Raw genomic sequence first — 13114 nt, forward strand, 5'->3', positions numbered from 1 at the left:
TGAGAGAGCTTGCTTATCTTTTAACAACATTATACTCATCCTTACCCAGTACCCAATATGTCATCTAAGCAGCAGATGATTTACAGTGCATTCAGAAAGTATTCAAACTTCTCTTTTTTCCCACATTTTGTTACGTTAAATAAAGCCTTATTTTAAAATGTATTAAATCGTTTTTTCCCCTCCATCAATCTATACACAATACCCCATAATGACAAAGCAAAAATAGTTTTTTAGAAATGTATCACAACCCAGAAAGGTTTCCTCCAGACGTGTTCAATCTTGGTTTCATCAGACCATATCATTTTTTTACTGTTTTTTGCTTTGTCATTATGGGGTATTGTGTGAAGATTGATGAGGGGGGGAAATAACAACAATTTAATCGATTTTAAAATAAGGCTGTGACCTACAGTGTAACAAAATGTGGATAAGGTCAACGGGTCTGAATACGCTATTCATTTTATAGATCTATTCCACAGGATATTGTGTAAAATGAGAGATGATCATGTTTTTTCCATACAGTGTATTATGTGCTCTCCAACACATTCTCTCTCTCTCCTTCGTAATGATTCCCTGGCTCTCTCTTCCTGTGTGTTTTGAGCGCAGGGCACAGGGGTCTATTCACAGTTGTCTTGCTATTGACCAGTGGGCCCAGATGTTTTTGTTCCAGCCCCAAACCTTTATTTAAATGTTTTGTCTTATATGAAAATAAAATGTTTTACTGACACATTTTAATGACAGAAATTAACAATACAATGTGCTGCGCTAGTCAGTAGCAGGCACTGCAAGAAGCCTCTGTAGTGACGTAGCTACTGACTGGTTGGCTAGCTGAGACCGAAGAGACGAGAGCGTTTTTCTGACTGAAGTATATCTTCTGACAGTGACACAGTGCCCTCCTGTGGACTGAAACAGAACTTTACTACAACATATTTAACCCTGTTTAAAATTAGCAATGTTGAGGTGGTAGAACTGGCTAAATTAAGTGAATCATAGAGGTCTTATAACCTATTCCATTCTACAGGTACACATGCATGGCTCATGTCTGTTATTTCCATATAGGCTATGTAACTATTTGTAAAAAAAAAAAAAAAAAAAGATCTTATTAAATTTTAATTATTTAATTGAGCATTTATTTTTGTTACTATTTTATTCACTAAGCTACTTACTTTTTCAAGTGTTGCATTGTCGAGAGGTTAACCTGCAAGTAAGCATTTCATTGCACTGAGTATTTCATGTGTATATGAAAAATAAACAAACTTGAACTTTGAAGGGATGGGGGAGGGCAGCCAGAAAGAGGAGAAAAGATGGCCATTTTAGTGTTTTAGATTGTAAGTGAACAGAATATTGAAAATAGATAGGCCCTTAAGTTATGTGACCTCAAATGTTGAAAATCTCACACTAGCTGGTAAAACTGACGAGGTCTTATAACTTATCCATTCTACAGGTACATTTTTGGGGGGGCTTATGTTTCTTTGTATTCATATAGCCTAGGTGCTATGTTGCTTCTTATCTGTCGTGTTCAGAGTTGTGTTATGCGCACACTTGAATTTGTCTTTACAGTTGAGATGCCCTGGTCATGTCAGTATACAGTAACTTTTTAAAGAGCAACTGGCCCTAAAAAATCAACTTCTCCTTTAGAAAACAGCATGTGGCTTCGATATGAGTCAGGATCATTTTGGTCATGAAATCACTCATCCAAAACAGAGTTTTGTGAGACTTGTGGTCATGACTGCATCACAACGTAAATTAAGGTTGGTTTTGTTTCAATCCTGCCCATAGCTGGCAGCACACAAGTAATCATCAAACTTAAAGGTGTGCAACATGAACATATTGTCTCATTTACATTGTAAGTTATTGACCATCTCTAACTAGCCCTGGAGATAAGCTTTCCGAAGTCAGTCAGGTCGCACGCCAGCCGGCTAAAGCGATCAGGCGAAATAATTTGTCTAACTCTTCCCACCTGCGAACACACGAGACACCCACATCAGGCCACACCCCAAAACTTACTCACGTTTGAATTCAGTCGTGACCGGCAGCATTTCTTAATGAGTCAAATCTAAAACGAGGCCAAAGTGCATTTGCCCTTTCAAACTAGACACACCAGACAAGACACAGAGACGGCAACAGAAGAATAGGTGATGGAGAAAAACCCCAGACGACACAGACCGCACAGAGACCTATATTTGAAGTTGATCGAGTACTTTTTGACAATACACTATAGATATGTGTTCCAGAGTACAGAGACCCACAATGGCAGCTAATTGAGCACCTGCAGTGTTTGCTGTGAGAAGGTGCAAGTTACCTAAAAAATATCCAATCTATCAATGATCTAATCTCTCAATGTACATCTCAAAGTGCACCAAATTCATGTATTTTGCTGTTGAACTTCCATTCTGTCTTTGTGCTAAGCTCCCAATGTCTTCAAATCGTAGAAACGCCCCTGCTATTGACTACACTAGCCTTAGTATACATGCTGACCTCTCCTTGGTAGTTTCCAAGACAACCAACCACATACAACTCTTAGGAAAATAGATCGTTATTGCTGCTGAATATTATTTGTGCATTCCTCATGAGATTTATTTCCATCTGCAAATCCATGATGTACATGCAAGTCAAAATATATTTTTTATGTTTAAGACTTAAAAGAGAGATGGGTGAGTGTTCTGAAGAGCTCCTTATGTCCTATAACTCATTCTTTATATTGCAGTTTCTTTTGCTGATCTTCTCCTGTTTGAGGAAGGCTGCGTGGGACTATGGCCGTCTGGCTCTATTGATGGAGAATGACAGGTACAGTAAAGCCTTTGCTCTCGTCCTCCATTCATACTCAGTATGTTATAAGTCTGGTATATGAGTTGAGGCAACACTCAAGATCTCCATACCAGACCTATAATATACTGAATATATTGAAAGCATAATTCATGACCACTTGACAAAGCTCCTTGACATTAGCTCCCCCTCCTGAGAAGGCATGGTACTGCTAAGGCATTCTCATACTAATGATAACCATATCTGCAAATAGTCATATCTAGGAAAACCAAAGTTCCAAAGGCTGGGCCTAATATAGTATATAGGAGGTCATACAATAAGTTTTGTAGTGATTCATATGTTGATGATGTAAAGAATATTTGCTGGTCTGTGGTGTGTAATGAGGAGCAACCAGACGCTGCACTTGACACATTTATGAAACGACTTATTCCAGTTACTAATAAGCACGCACCCATTAAGAAAATGACTAAAAACTGATAAATCCCCTTGGATTGATGAGGAATTGAAAAATTGTGTGGTTGAGAGGTATGAGGCAAAAGGTATGGCAAATAAGTCTGGTAGCCCAACTGATTGGCAAACGCACTGCGAATTAAGAAATCATGTGACTAGACTAAAAGAAAATATACTATGAAACAAAGATAAATTATATAAAGAATGATAGTAAAAAGCTTTGGAGCACCTTAAATGAAATTTTAGGACATTTTTGGCTCCTTCATTCATTGAATCAGATAGCTCATTCATCACAAAGCCCACTGATATTGGCAAGATTAGCAAATTTAGGGATGACATGCCAGCAACAAAGGCTGACACTACACATCCAAGTATATCGGACCAAATTATGAAAAACAATAATTGTACTTTTGAATTCCGCAAGGTCAGTGTGGAAGAGGTGAAAGAATTGTTGTCTTTCAACAATGTCAGACCCCAGTGGCTTGTCAATCTGGATGGAAAATGACTGAGGATAATAGCAGACGATGTTGCCACTCCTATTTGCCATATCTTCAATTTAAGCGTATTAGAATGCATGTGCCCTCAGGCCTGGAGGGAAGCGAAAGTCATTCCGCTACCCAAGAATAGTGAAGTCCCCTTTACTGGCTCAAATAGCCGACCAATCAGCCTTTTACCAACCCTTAGTAAACTTCTGGTGATACAATGATTGTGGGGGCTGTCTTGTTAGACTTCAGTGCAGCTTTTGACATTATCGATCGTCTGCTGCTGGAAAAATGTACGTGTTATGGTTTTACACCCCCTGCTATAATGTGGATAAAGAGTTACTTGTCTAACAACTGAGGGTGTTCTTTAATGGAAGCCTCTCAAATATAATCCAGTTAGAATCAGGAATTCCCCAGGGTAGCTGTTTAGGCCCCTTGCTTTTTTTCTTTTTTTTACTAACGACATGCCACTGACTTTGAGTAAAGCCAGAGTGTCTATGTATGCGGACGACTCAACACTATACACATCAGCTACTACAGCGACTGAAATGACTGGAACACTTAAGAGCTGCAGTTAGTTTCAGAATGGCTGGCAAGGAATAAGTTGGCTCTAAATATTTCTAAAACTAAAAGCATTGTATTTGGAACAAAACACTCACTAAACCCTAAACCTCAACTAAATCTTGTAATAAATAATGTGGAAATTAAACATGTTGAGATGACTAAACTGCTTGGAGTAACCCTAGATTGTAAACTGTCATGGTCAAAACATTATTGACGCAGTAGTAGCTAAGATGGGGAGAAGTCTGTCTATAATAAAGCGATGCTCTGCCTTCTTAACAACACTATCAACAAGGCAGGTCCTACAGGCCCTAGTTTTGTCGCACCTTGACTACTGTTCAGTCGTGTGGTCAGGTGCCACACAGGACAGGAAAATTGCAAAAAAAATGGAAATTGCAATTGGCTCAGAACAGGGCAGCACGGCCCTTGGATGTACACAGAGAGCTAATATTAATAATATGCATGTCAATCTCTCCTGGCTGAAAATGGAGGAGAGATTGACTTCATCACTACTTTTATTAATGAGAGGTATTGACATGTTGAATGCACCGAGCTGTCTGTCTAAACTACTGGCTCACAGTTCGGACACCCATGCATACCCCTCAAGACATGCCTCAAGTCCAGAACAAACTACGGGAGGCACACAGTACTACATAGAGCCATGACTACATGGAACTCTATTCTACATCAGGTAACTGACACAAGCAGTAAAATTAGATTTAAAAAACAGATAAACACCTTATGGAACAGCGTGGACTGTGACGCAAAACAAACATTGGCACCGACACATGCATACACACACACACACGATAACATGCACACTATACATACACATGGATTTAGTACTGTAGATATGTGGTATTGGTGAAGTAGGGGCCTGAGGACAAACAGTGTGTGAAATCTATGCATGTATGTTTTTAAAATTGTATAAACTGCCTTAATTTTTCTGGACCCCAGGAAGAGTAGCTGCTGCCGGGGACCCATAATAAATACTCACAAAATACTTTGTTTTCCCTGGCTTTCTTGCTTTGAATGAGACGTTACAGTATTGCATTGCTTTACTATAATTAGTTTTTAATCACTTTTTACACACATCACAATCTGTGAGTATCTCTATTTTTGTTCCACGATCTCCAATGTTGATACCATAATATCCATAAAGCATTCATTGCACAGGCAGACACACAGTAGCTCTGTAGGAGGATTCAGATTTTTAGAACCTTTTTTGGTCTGAGGTCCAGTCAGTAGTCTGTGTGGGTTTGCAGATTGAGGCTCTGCAACAGCTTACTTCTGCCTGACCTGGAGCCACTCTCCAGTGAGCGTGGGGTTGATTTAGTTCTGCCTGACCAGCAGCGGCTCTCTGCCACCCCCGAGTCAGCGACATCTGCCGAGCGGGCTGCCGTCGCGCTAATTCAATTATGCCGCTTAAAGTGTCACGCTGTAGAGCTGTCGGCGACGTCGCCATGAGAGAAACATCACCAAACTTAATCATCACAATGCTTCATTGGATTCCAGGAACACTGTCTATCCCCTTTATTTGCCCTCCTATCATTGATATGATCTCAGCTGCGCTGGAGAACCCTCTGTTTCAATTTGACTTGAGTTCTAAGAGGAGTACAGGGGCCTGCATGGAAAAGCTATTAGAACCAGCCAACATTATTAGCACTCATGCTGTCTGCAGGCTCTGTGCCCACCTGTCTGTGGGAAGGAAAGGATATTAACTTCCCACAGTCACTCAACGCTGTCCATGTGACTGTCTAGAAATCATCCTTCCAAGATTGTGTTTAATGGCTGTAGTCTCATATTGCGCTGACTTGTTGCAGTACAGTATCTTCCCTCATGGGATGGCAATCTACATGATAAGCTTCCTTCCCTCCTATTCTGTAGGAAGGAACACATTGTCCATCAATATGATAATCCTGTTATTCTTCTGTTTCTCAGCCTCACGTCCCTGTTCTACGGAGAGCAGAGTGAGAAGGAGAAGTCCCCGTCAGAGTCCAGCCCGTCAGACTCCGAGACCAAGGACTTGGTGAGTCCAACTGTTATTATGGATCCAACTCCAGACCGTAGGATAGGTCTAGGGGTATAACTTATGAAGGGTGACCTTTTGGAGTGTGAATAAAAGTGGGGCACACCATTTTCTGACACTGACCAAAGCACTTGTCCTAAATTGAGTTGATAAAATGTCCAACTGCACAAACAAAAACAAAATAAGAAAAGGCGGACTGTTCAGACAATGACTTCATAGACACCTGCGTGACTGGTTAGGGTCACCACCACCATCGATGTGACACACCATGTTTATGATGGCGTAGGACTGACTCAGACATGAGGTCTTCTCCAAGAGTTTGACAGCAGTAAAGTCGTTTATGCCTCAGACTAGACCTATTAAAGCCCCATTACCCTCTCAGCTCGTAGGCCTTAATGTTATGCAAATGACAGATGCGTGGCAAGCCAGGCATACTGTGCAATGCCTACCACAGAGTCTGTCATCAATTTGTATTTAATAAGCGATCCACTGAATGTTTTATGTCTTTGCTCCATCTCTAGGGCTTCTGCTCTTGGCTTACGACAATCTATCATATGAAGTAAGTGTAAAACTCTTGACCCTTTAACACTCAACCCCATCCTCACTTCTATCATGTTTTATTGCTCTTCAATGTTGATGTAATCCCAAAACGCAAACTCGTGTTATATCTCATTAAGCAGCGAAAACAAACGAGTGTGTGCTCATGGGATCATTTGTGCCATGATTTACCATAGAGTATTTGCACTTGCTCGAGTCTGACTCACTTTCACTCAACAAATTTAGGCCCGTAAAACAGTGACTTCCTCTGTGTCCATGGTTTCCAGAGTATTATGGTGGAGTTTGGGTGCATCTGGGTGCTGTTTTTAGTCATTGTGTTAGTAGCTGACTGTATACCTCACCCTGGGATCCCTGGAAAAGTGCTAACCCACCCTGATAGCTCTATGTGTGGCCTGGCCTGCCGCCCTGCCGTGGGACCAGCAGGCACCTCCTGTTTTTTCAGAGACAAGTGGGTTTTCAGACCCTCCTGCTTGGGCTCCCCTTAGCCACCACAGGTTTGGCAGGAATGGAGTGGCATAGTTACACTGAGGCATGAGGAGCAGGCCCCACAATATCACTACCGTGGAGAACCGATGAGTCTGAATCTGTCTCGGCACGGAAGACGATTCTACCCTTCCCTCCACAATCCCACACTCTTAAGAAAAAAAAGGTGCTATCTAGAACCTAAAAGGGTTCTTCGGCTGTCCCTGTAGGATAACCTTTTGAAGAACCCTTTTGGGTTCCAGGTATAACCAAAAAGGGTTATCTTATGGGGACAGCCGATGAACCCTTTTGGAACCCTTTTTTCAAAGTGTGTTTTTTACATTTATTTTTAATTTCACCTTTTATTTAACCAGGTAGGCCAGTTGAGAACAAGTTCTCATTTACAACTGCGACCTGGCCAAGATAAAGCAAAGCAGTGCGACACAAACAACAACACAGAGTTACACATGGAATAAACAAACCTACAGTCAATAACACAATAGAAAAAAATCTATATACAGTTTGTGCAAATGAGGTAAGATTAGGGAGGTAAGGCAATAAATAGGCCGTAGTGGCGAAGTAATTACAATTTAGCAATTAAACACAGGAGTGATAGATGTGCAGAAGATGTATGTGCAAGTAGAGATACTGGGGTGCAAAGGAGCAAAAAAAAAAAAAAAAAAACAATATGGGGATGAGGTAGTTGGATGGGCTATTTACGGATGGGCTATGTACAGGTGCAATGATCTGTGAGCTGCTCTGACCGCTGATGCTTAAAGTTAGTGAGGGAGATATAAGTCTCCAGCTTCAGTGATTGTTGAAATTCGTTCCAGTCATTGGCAGCAGAGAACTAGAAGGAAAGGCGGCCAAAGGAGGAATAGGCTTTGGGGATGACCAGTGCAATATACCTGCTGGAGCGCGTGCTAGGGGTGGGTGCTGCTATGGTAACCAGTGAGCTGAGATAAGGCGGGGCTTTACCTAGCAAAGACTTATAGATGACCTGGAGCCAGTGGGTTTGGCGACGAATATGAAGAGAGGGCCAGCCAACGAGAGCATCCAATTTGCTGAGTGTTGGAGGCTATTTTGTAAATGACATCGCCGAAGTCAAGGATCGTTAAGATACCCCCCTGTCCCTTTCTCAACAACACACTGCTTCTTTCTAACTCTGGGTTTAGTCTCTTTAGGATGAGTTTAAATCCCAGCCTGCTGATTCTGCCAACCTGGGAAGATCCTCTCTCTCCCTCCCTACCCAGTTTTGGATCATCTCTCTCTGTGTTGTCTCTCCAGGGATGATGAGATCAGGAGTAAATGTGGCATCGACGCTACGACCTACCTGTCCTTCCAGCGCCACATCATCCTGCTCATGACCGTGGTCTGCCTGCTGTCTTTGGCCATCATCCTGCCTGTCAACTTTTCCGGGAACCTCCTAGGTAATTTAGAGGGAGGCCTTGGCCCGTGTTGGGAGGCCCAGGGATATCCTAAACGGCAGGGGAGGTAGAGGGGCACTTCGCAAGGAGAGACCAGGCCACACATGCATATGCAAACACACAGATGCACGCGTACACACACACACACACACACACACGTGGGTGGGCTTGCACTCACACACACACACACACATATACACCACAGTTATAAACACAAACTGACGAAGTCTGCCCAGGGATATCTGAAACGTAGGCCACACAGTCAAACGTGCGCGCGTGCGCGAGCACACACACACACCACAGATACAAACACAGACAGACATTGTCTGCAATTTGACTTACTGCTCAATTGAGTTACATTAGTGGTATTTAACTTAGGCCTTCTCCAAGCAGAAGAGTATGAATATGAAAACTTTAATTTCCTCCCGACATACACTTTGGTGTCAGCGGTTGTTAGCTGTAATGGATAGTAGAATAAATGACAGTTGGCAGTTAAATGTTGAGTAAGCTCCCATATAGAATGTTCTAAATGGTTCTAAAATAGAATGTAAAGCAAACACGTTTGGGGGGGACCAGGGTTCTCCATAGCCACTTTATTACTGTTGGCTGTCATCTATATGGACCATTGTGTCACCCCCGTCGTTAAATTAACCAACACCCTTATATCGGTCACCATAGAAACAGTAAATAAATGGAGCGAAACTAAAATAGAGGGTGGAGACGTGACTAATCTCGCAATTCTGTCTTAAACTTTTCACTGAGTTTTTACTAAATTGGATGAGACAATCCTCTGTTTGATCCTATTGCCATCTTAACCATATAAAGATGAGGGTATTCCTCTTAAAGTCCATTTAAAGTATGAAGTCTCTTTCTTTCAAAAAAATGACTGTTACACACAACTGTCATATGTTGTCTTTTCTGTAGGGGATAATCCAGAAAATTTTGGAAGAACGACTGTGGCTAATCTTCCTGCAAAGTAGGTCAAAGGGCTGGGTCTTCTCTTTTTGCCAACTTCAAGAAATGTTCATGAATATCTTGAGACCACCATGGTTATTCAATAGTCATGTGAAATGCCTTTATCTTCTCTTAGGGACAGCTTCCTGTGGCTCCACAGTATCTTTGCTCTGCTCTACGTCATCATCACAGTGCTGTGTATGGCCCACCACTCCTCACGCCTGGAGTACAGAGAGGACGAGAAGGTGGGTGAGGGCTCCTCAAACCTGGCCAAATGCAGTGATTTAAAGTACTTAAGAAAAAATACTTTAAATTACTACTTAAGTAGTTTTTTGGGGGTATCTATACTTTACTATTTATATTTTTGACAACTTTTACTTTGCTACATTCCTAAAGAAAATGATGTACTTTTTACTCCATACATTTTCCCTGACACCTAAAATAATCATTACATTTTAAATTCTTAGCAGGACAGGAAAATGGTCCAATTCACTCACTTATCCAGAGAACATCCCTGGTCATCCCTACTGCCTCTGATCTGGTGGACTCAATAAACACACATGCTTCGTTTGTAAATTATGTCTTAGTGTTGGAGTGTGCCCCTGGCTACCTGTAACTAAAACAATCAAGAAAATGGTGCCATCCGGTTTGCTTAACATAAGGAATTTGAAATGATTTATACCTTTACTTCTGATACTTAAGTATATTTAAAACCAAATACCTTTTATACTTTTACTCAAGTAGTATTTTACTGGGTGACGTTCACTTTTACTTGAGTCATTTTCTATTAAGGTATCTTTACTTTTACTCAAGTATGACATTTGGGTACTTTTTCCACCACTGGCCAAATGTGTATTGATTACTAGGCAACATGGTCAGGTTTTTGTTTCTGAAAACTGAAAGAGACACCTTTTGATGTGTGTAATGCATGGTTACCATCTTACTTTTATTATTGGCAAACTTATTGTTGTTTTTTTGTCAGGTGGCCAGGACTCTCATGATCACCTGCATCCCCAGAGAGATCTCAGACCCAGGCCTCATCACAAAACACTTCCAGTAATCTTATGTTTACTTTGCACTTCTTTACGCACTCAAAATAATGCTGATAGTAATAAAGCTGGTTTAACTCTGTTCCCTCTTCCCTCCGCTCTAGTGAGGCTTACCCCAGCTGTACTGTCACTGACGTCCGCTTCTGCTTCAATGTACACAAACTGATGATGCTGGACTCTGAGCGGTACAGTAACTATGACAATATAAAGAAATTAGTCAGTAATCCAATACAATCATTGTTTTGTTGTTTTTTTTACCTCTGTGCAGATTGTAGTTGTTGTGTTGTTTCAGACGGAAGGCGATGAAAGGAAGGCTGTATTTCGCCACTATGTCCCAGAAGGAGGGGAAGATCATGATTAAGACCCACCCCTGTGCTACCATCTTCTGCTGTGACATGTGCGGCTTTGAGCAGGTACTTTTATTACAGAAATGTTAGTGAACCTTGGTCATAGTAATTATGTTGCATTGATTGCGTTTTGCCACCGGATGGCACTAAAAAACTACATTTGATTTGAGCGGCAATGTGTAGTTTCGTCTGTCTGAATAGAAATTCAATAAGGGACATGATTAGACTTGATGAATAATACTGGTATGTCGCTAATCTATATTTTCAACTATTTCTGCAGGTGGATGCAGAGCAGTACTACAGTGAGTTAGAGGAGAAACTGACTGATGAGTTTAATGCAGAGAAGCATCGCATCTCGCTCAAGAGGCTGGGCATCGCCTTCGTGACTTTTCGGGATGAGAGGATGACTGCTGTGTGAGTGAACTATGACCCCTGACCTCTGACATGTTAACGCACTGTTCTGCAGTCTCCCGCAGTGCATGCATGGCACACCAATATAATGATATGTTACAGGGTTTGATTGAATGTGTTCATGTGTGTGTCTCTGCCTGTTTTGTGTGATGACTTTGTGTGTTGTGTTTCTCCCTACAGTATTGTCAAGGACTACAGCCGGGTCCGTTGCCGTCGGAGACCCAAGCAGTCTAGCATCACCACGGTAGTTCAGTCTCACAGGTGGGGTGTAGGCTACGCCCCTGCTCCAAGCGACATCATCTGGTGAGTGAGGAGGTTATCTGAAAGCACATCATGGCTAGAAATTCCCTCCCATTTGGTTATCTAACTGTACTTAGGCCGGAATTCAACCTAACGCATATTGACGAGCTGTGCCCTGCCACAGCCTTTTTAAAGCCGTTTGCAGAGGTTGTTAATCTGTTACTTTCTCTTACAAGAGATCTGTCTCTAGTAACTGCCAAGTGGCCGTTCCACTCAACCATTTAACCATCTTAATTAGATGGATTTTAGAATTGTATTTGTGTGGGTTATCTTAGATGGTGTGTTATATTTTTTTACAATGAAATTGTTCATTGGTAGTTTAGTGTATTTGAGATCAGTTATAAAATGAAGGGTTTAGATGATAACCATCAGCCCCTCTGAGGTTACATGATGTGAGTGTTACATATGTATTGTGGGATTAGTCGATGAGGTTCCCCGCCACGCGGTGCTCGCTGTTTGTGCTTCATGCCTCATTGGCTGTGTATATGGCAGTGTGTGTTTGTGTGGAGGGAGTAATACTGCTTCCTGGTGCAGGTAGTCTAGACAATTGTGGGGCTCCCGGTCATGGCCGGATGTGACACATTGCCTCTGCATGTCGCTCTGGGTAACCGACTGTTTCCCTTCTTTAAAAAGGAGTGTGATGTGTCCAACCTGTTATCCACTCCAGAGTAGTCAGTGCGCTGCAGCATACTCCCTCTCACGTTAGGGGTTGCTTTTGTTGTATTCATACTTTGTGGGTTTACACAGTAGTACAGATTAGTGGCGATATGACGTAAAGGCTTTTGGATAGATGAGTATCTGACTTCTTATTTACTTCTGTCTCCAGGGAGAACCTGTCGGTGTGTGGCTCCCGCTGGTGGCTGCGCTTTGTCCTGCTCAACATTCTCCTCTTCCTCCTCCTCTTCTTCCTCACCACGCCCGCCATCATCGTCAACACCATGGACAAACTCAACGTCACCCGGCCTGTGGACAGCCTGAGGGTCAGAATTCATTTCAGAATTAGTGTTTGTGGTGCTGAACCAAAGCAAATAAACTCCAGAATTAACAATATTAAAATGAACTCATGATGTTTTGGTTTCTCCCCATAGAGCCCGATCATCACACAGTTCTTCCCTACCCTCCTGCTCTGGGCGTTCTCTGTCCTGTTACCCTTCATAGTCTACTACTCTGCCTTCTTCGAGTCTCACTGGACCAGGTAGAGTACTGGACTGCTGCAGGCCCCAGCAGACACTGACACTCAACCTATGGCCTAGTTCTGTTCCTGAAAACACCTTCTTCTTCAACAGCTCTCGCTCGCTCTCTCGGTGTCTCTCTCTCTCTC

At 42.1% G+C, this 13114-nt stretch overlaps 1 protein-coding gene across 1 annotated transcript in view; it reads left to right on the forward strand.

The window, feature by feature from the left end:
- LOC115172591 (calcium permeable stress-gated cation channel 1) overlaps positions 1-13114 on the forward strand; it is a 37843-nt gene that overhangs the window by 18302 nt on the left and 6427 nt on the right. Inside the window, exons 4-16 of the mRNA XM_029730166.1 lie at positions 2705-2784; positions 6198-6285; positions 6807-6844; positions 8593-8735; positions 9657-9708; positions 9823-9931; positions 10669-10742; positions 10840-10920; positions 11028-11148; positions 11363-11496; positions 11674-11796; positions 12620-12773; positions 12882-12988. Of these exons, the coding sequence (XP_029586026.1) occupies positions 2705-2784; positions 6198-6285; positions 6807-6844; positions 8593-8735; positions 9657-9708; positions 9823-9931; positions 10669-10742; positions 10840-10920; positions 11028-11148; positions 11363-11496; positions 11674-11796; positions 12620-12773; positions 12882-12988 (1304 nt within the window). The remainder of the gene's footprint in view (positions 1-2704; positions 2785-6197; positions 6286-6806; positions 6845-8592; positions 8736-9656; positions 9709-9822; positions 9932-10668; positions 10743-10839; positions 10921-11027; positions 11149-11362; positions 11497-11673; positions 11797-12619; positions 12774-12881; positions 12989-13114) is intronic.

This window comes from Salmo trutta, chromosome 33 (assembly GCF_901001165.1).
Source record: "Salmo trutta chromosome 33, fSalTru1.1, whole genome shotgun sequence".
NCBI lineage: Eukaryota > Metazoa > Chordata > Actinopteri > Salmoniformes > Salmonidae > Salmo > Salmo trutta.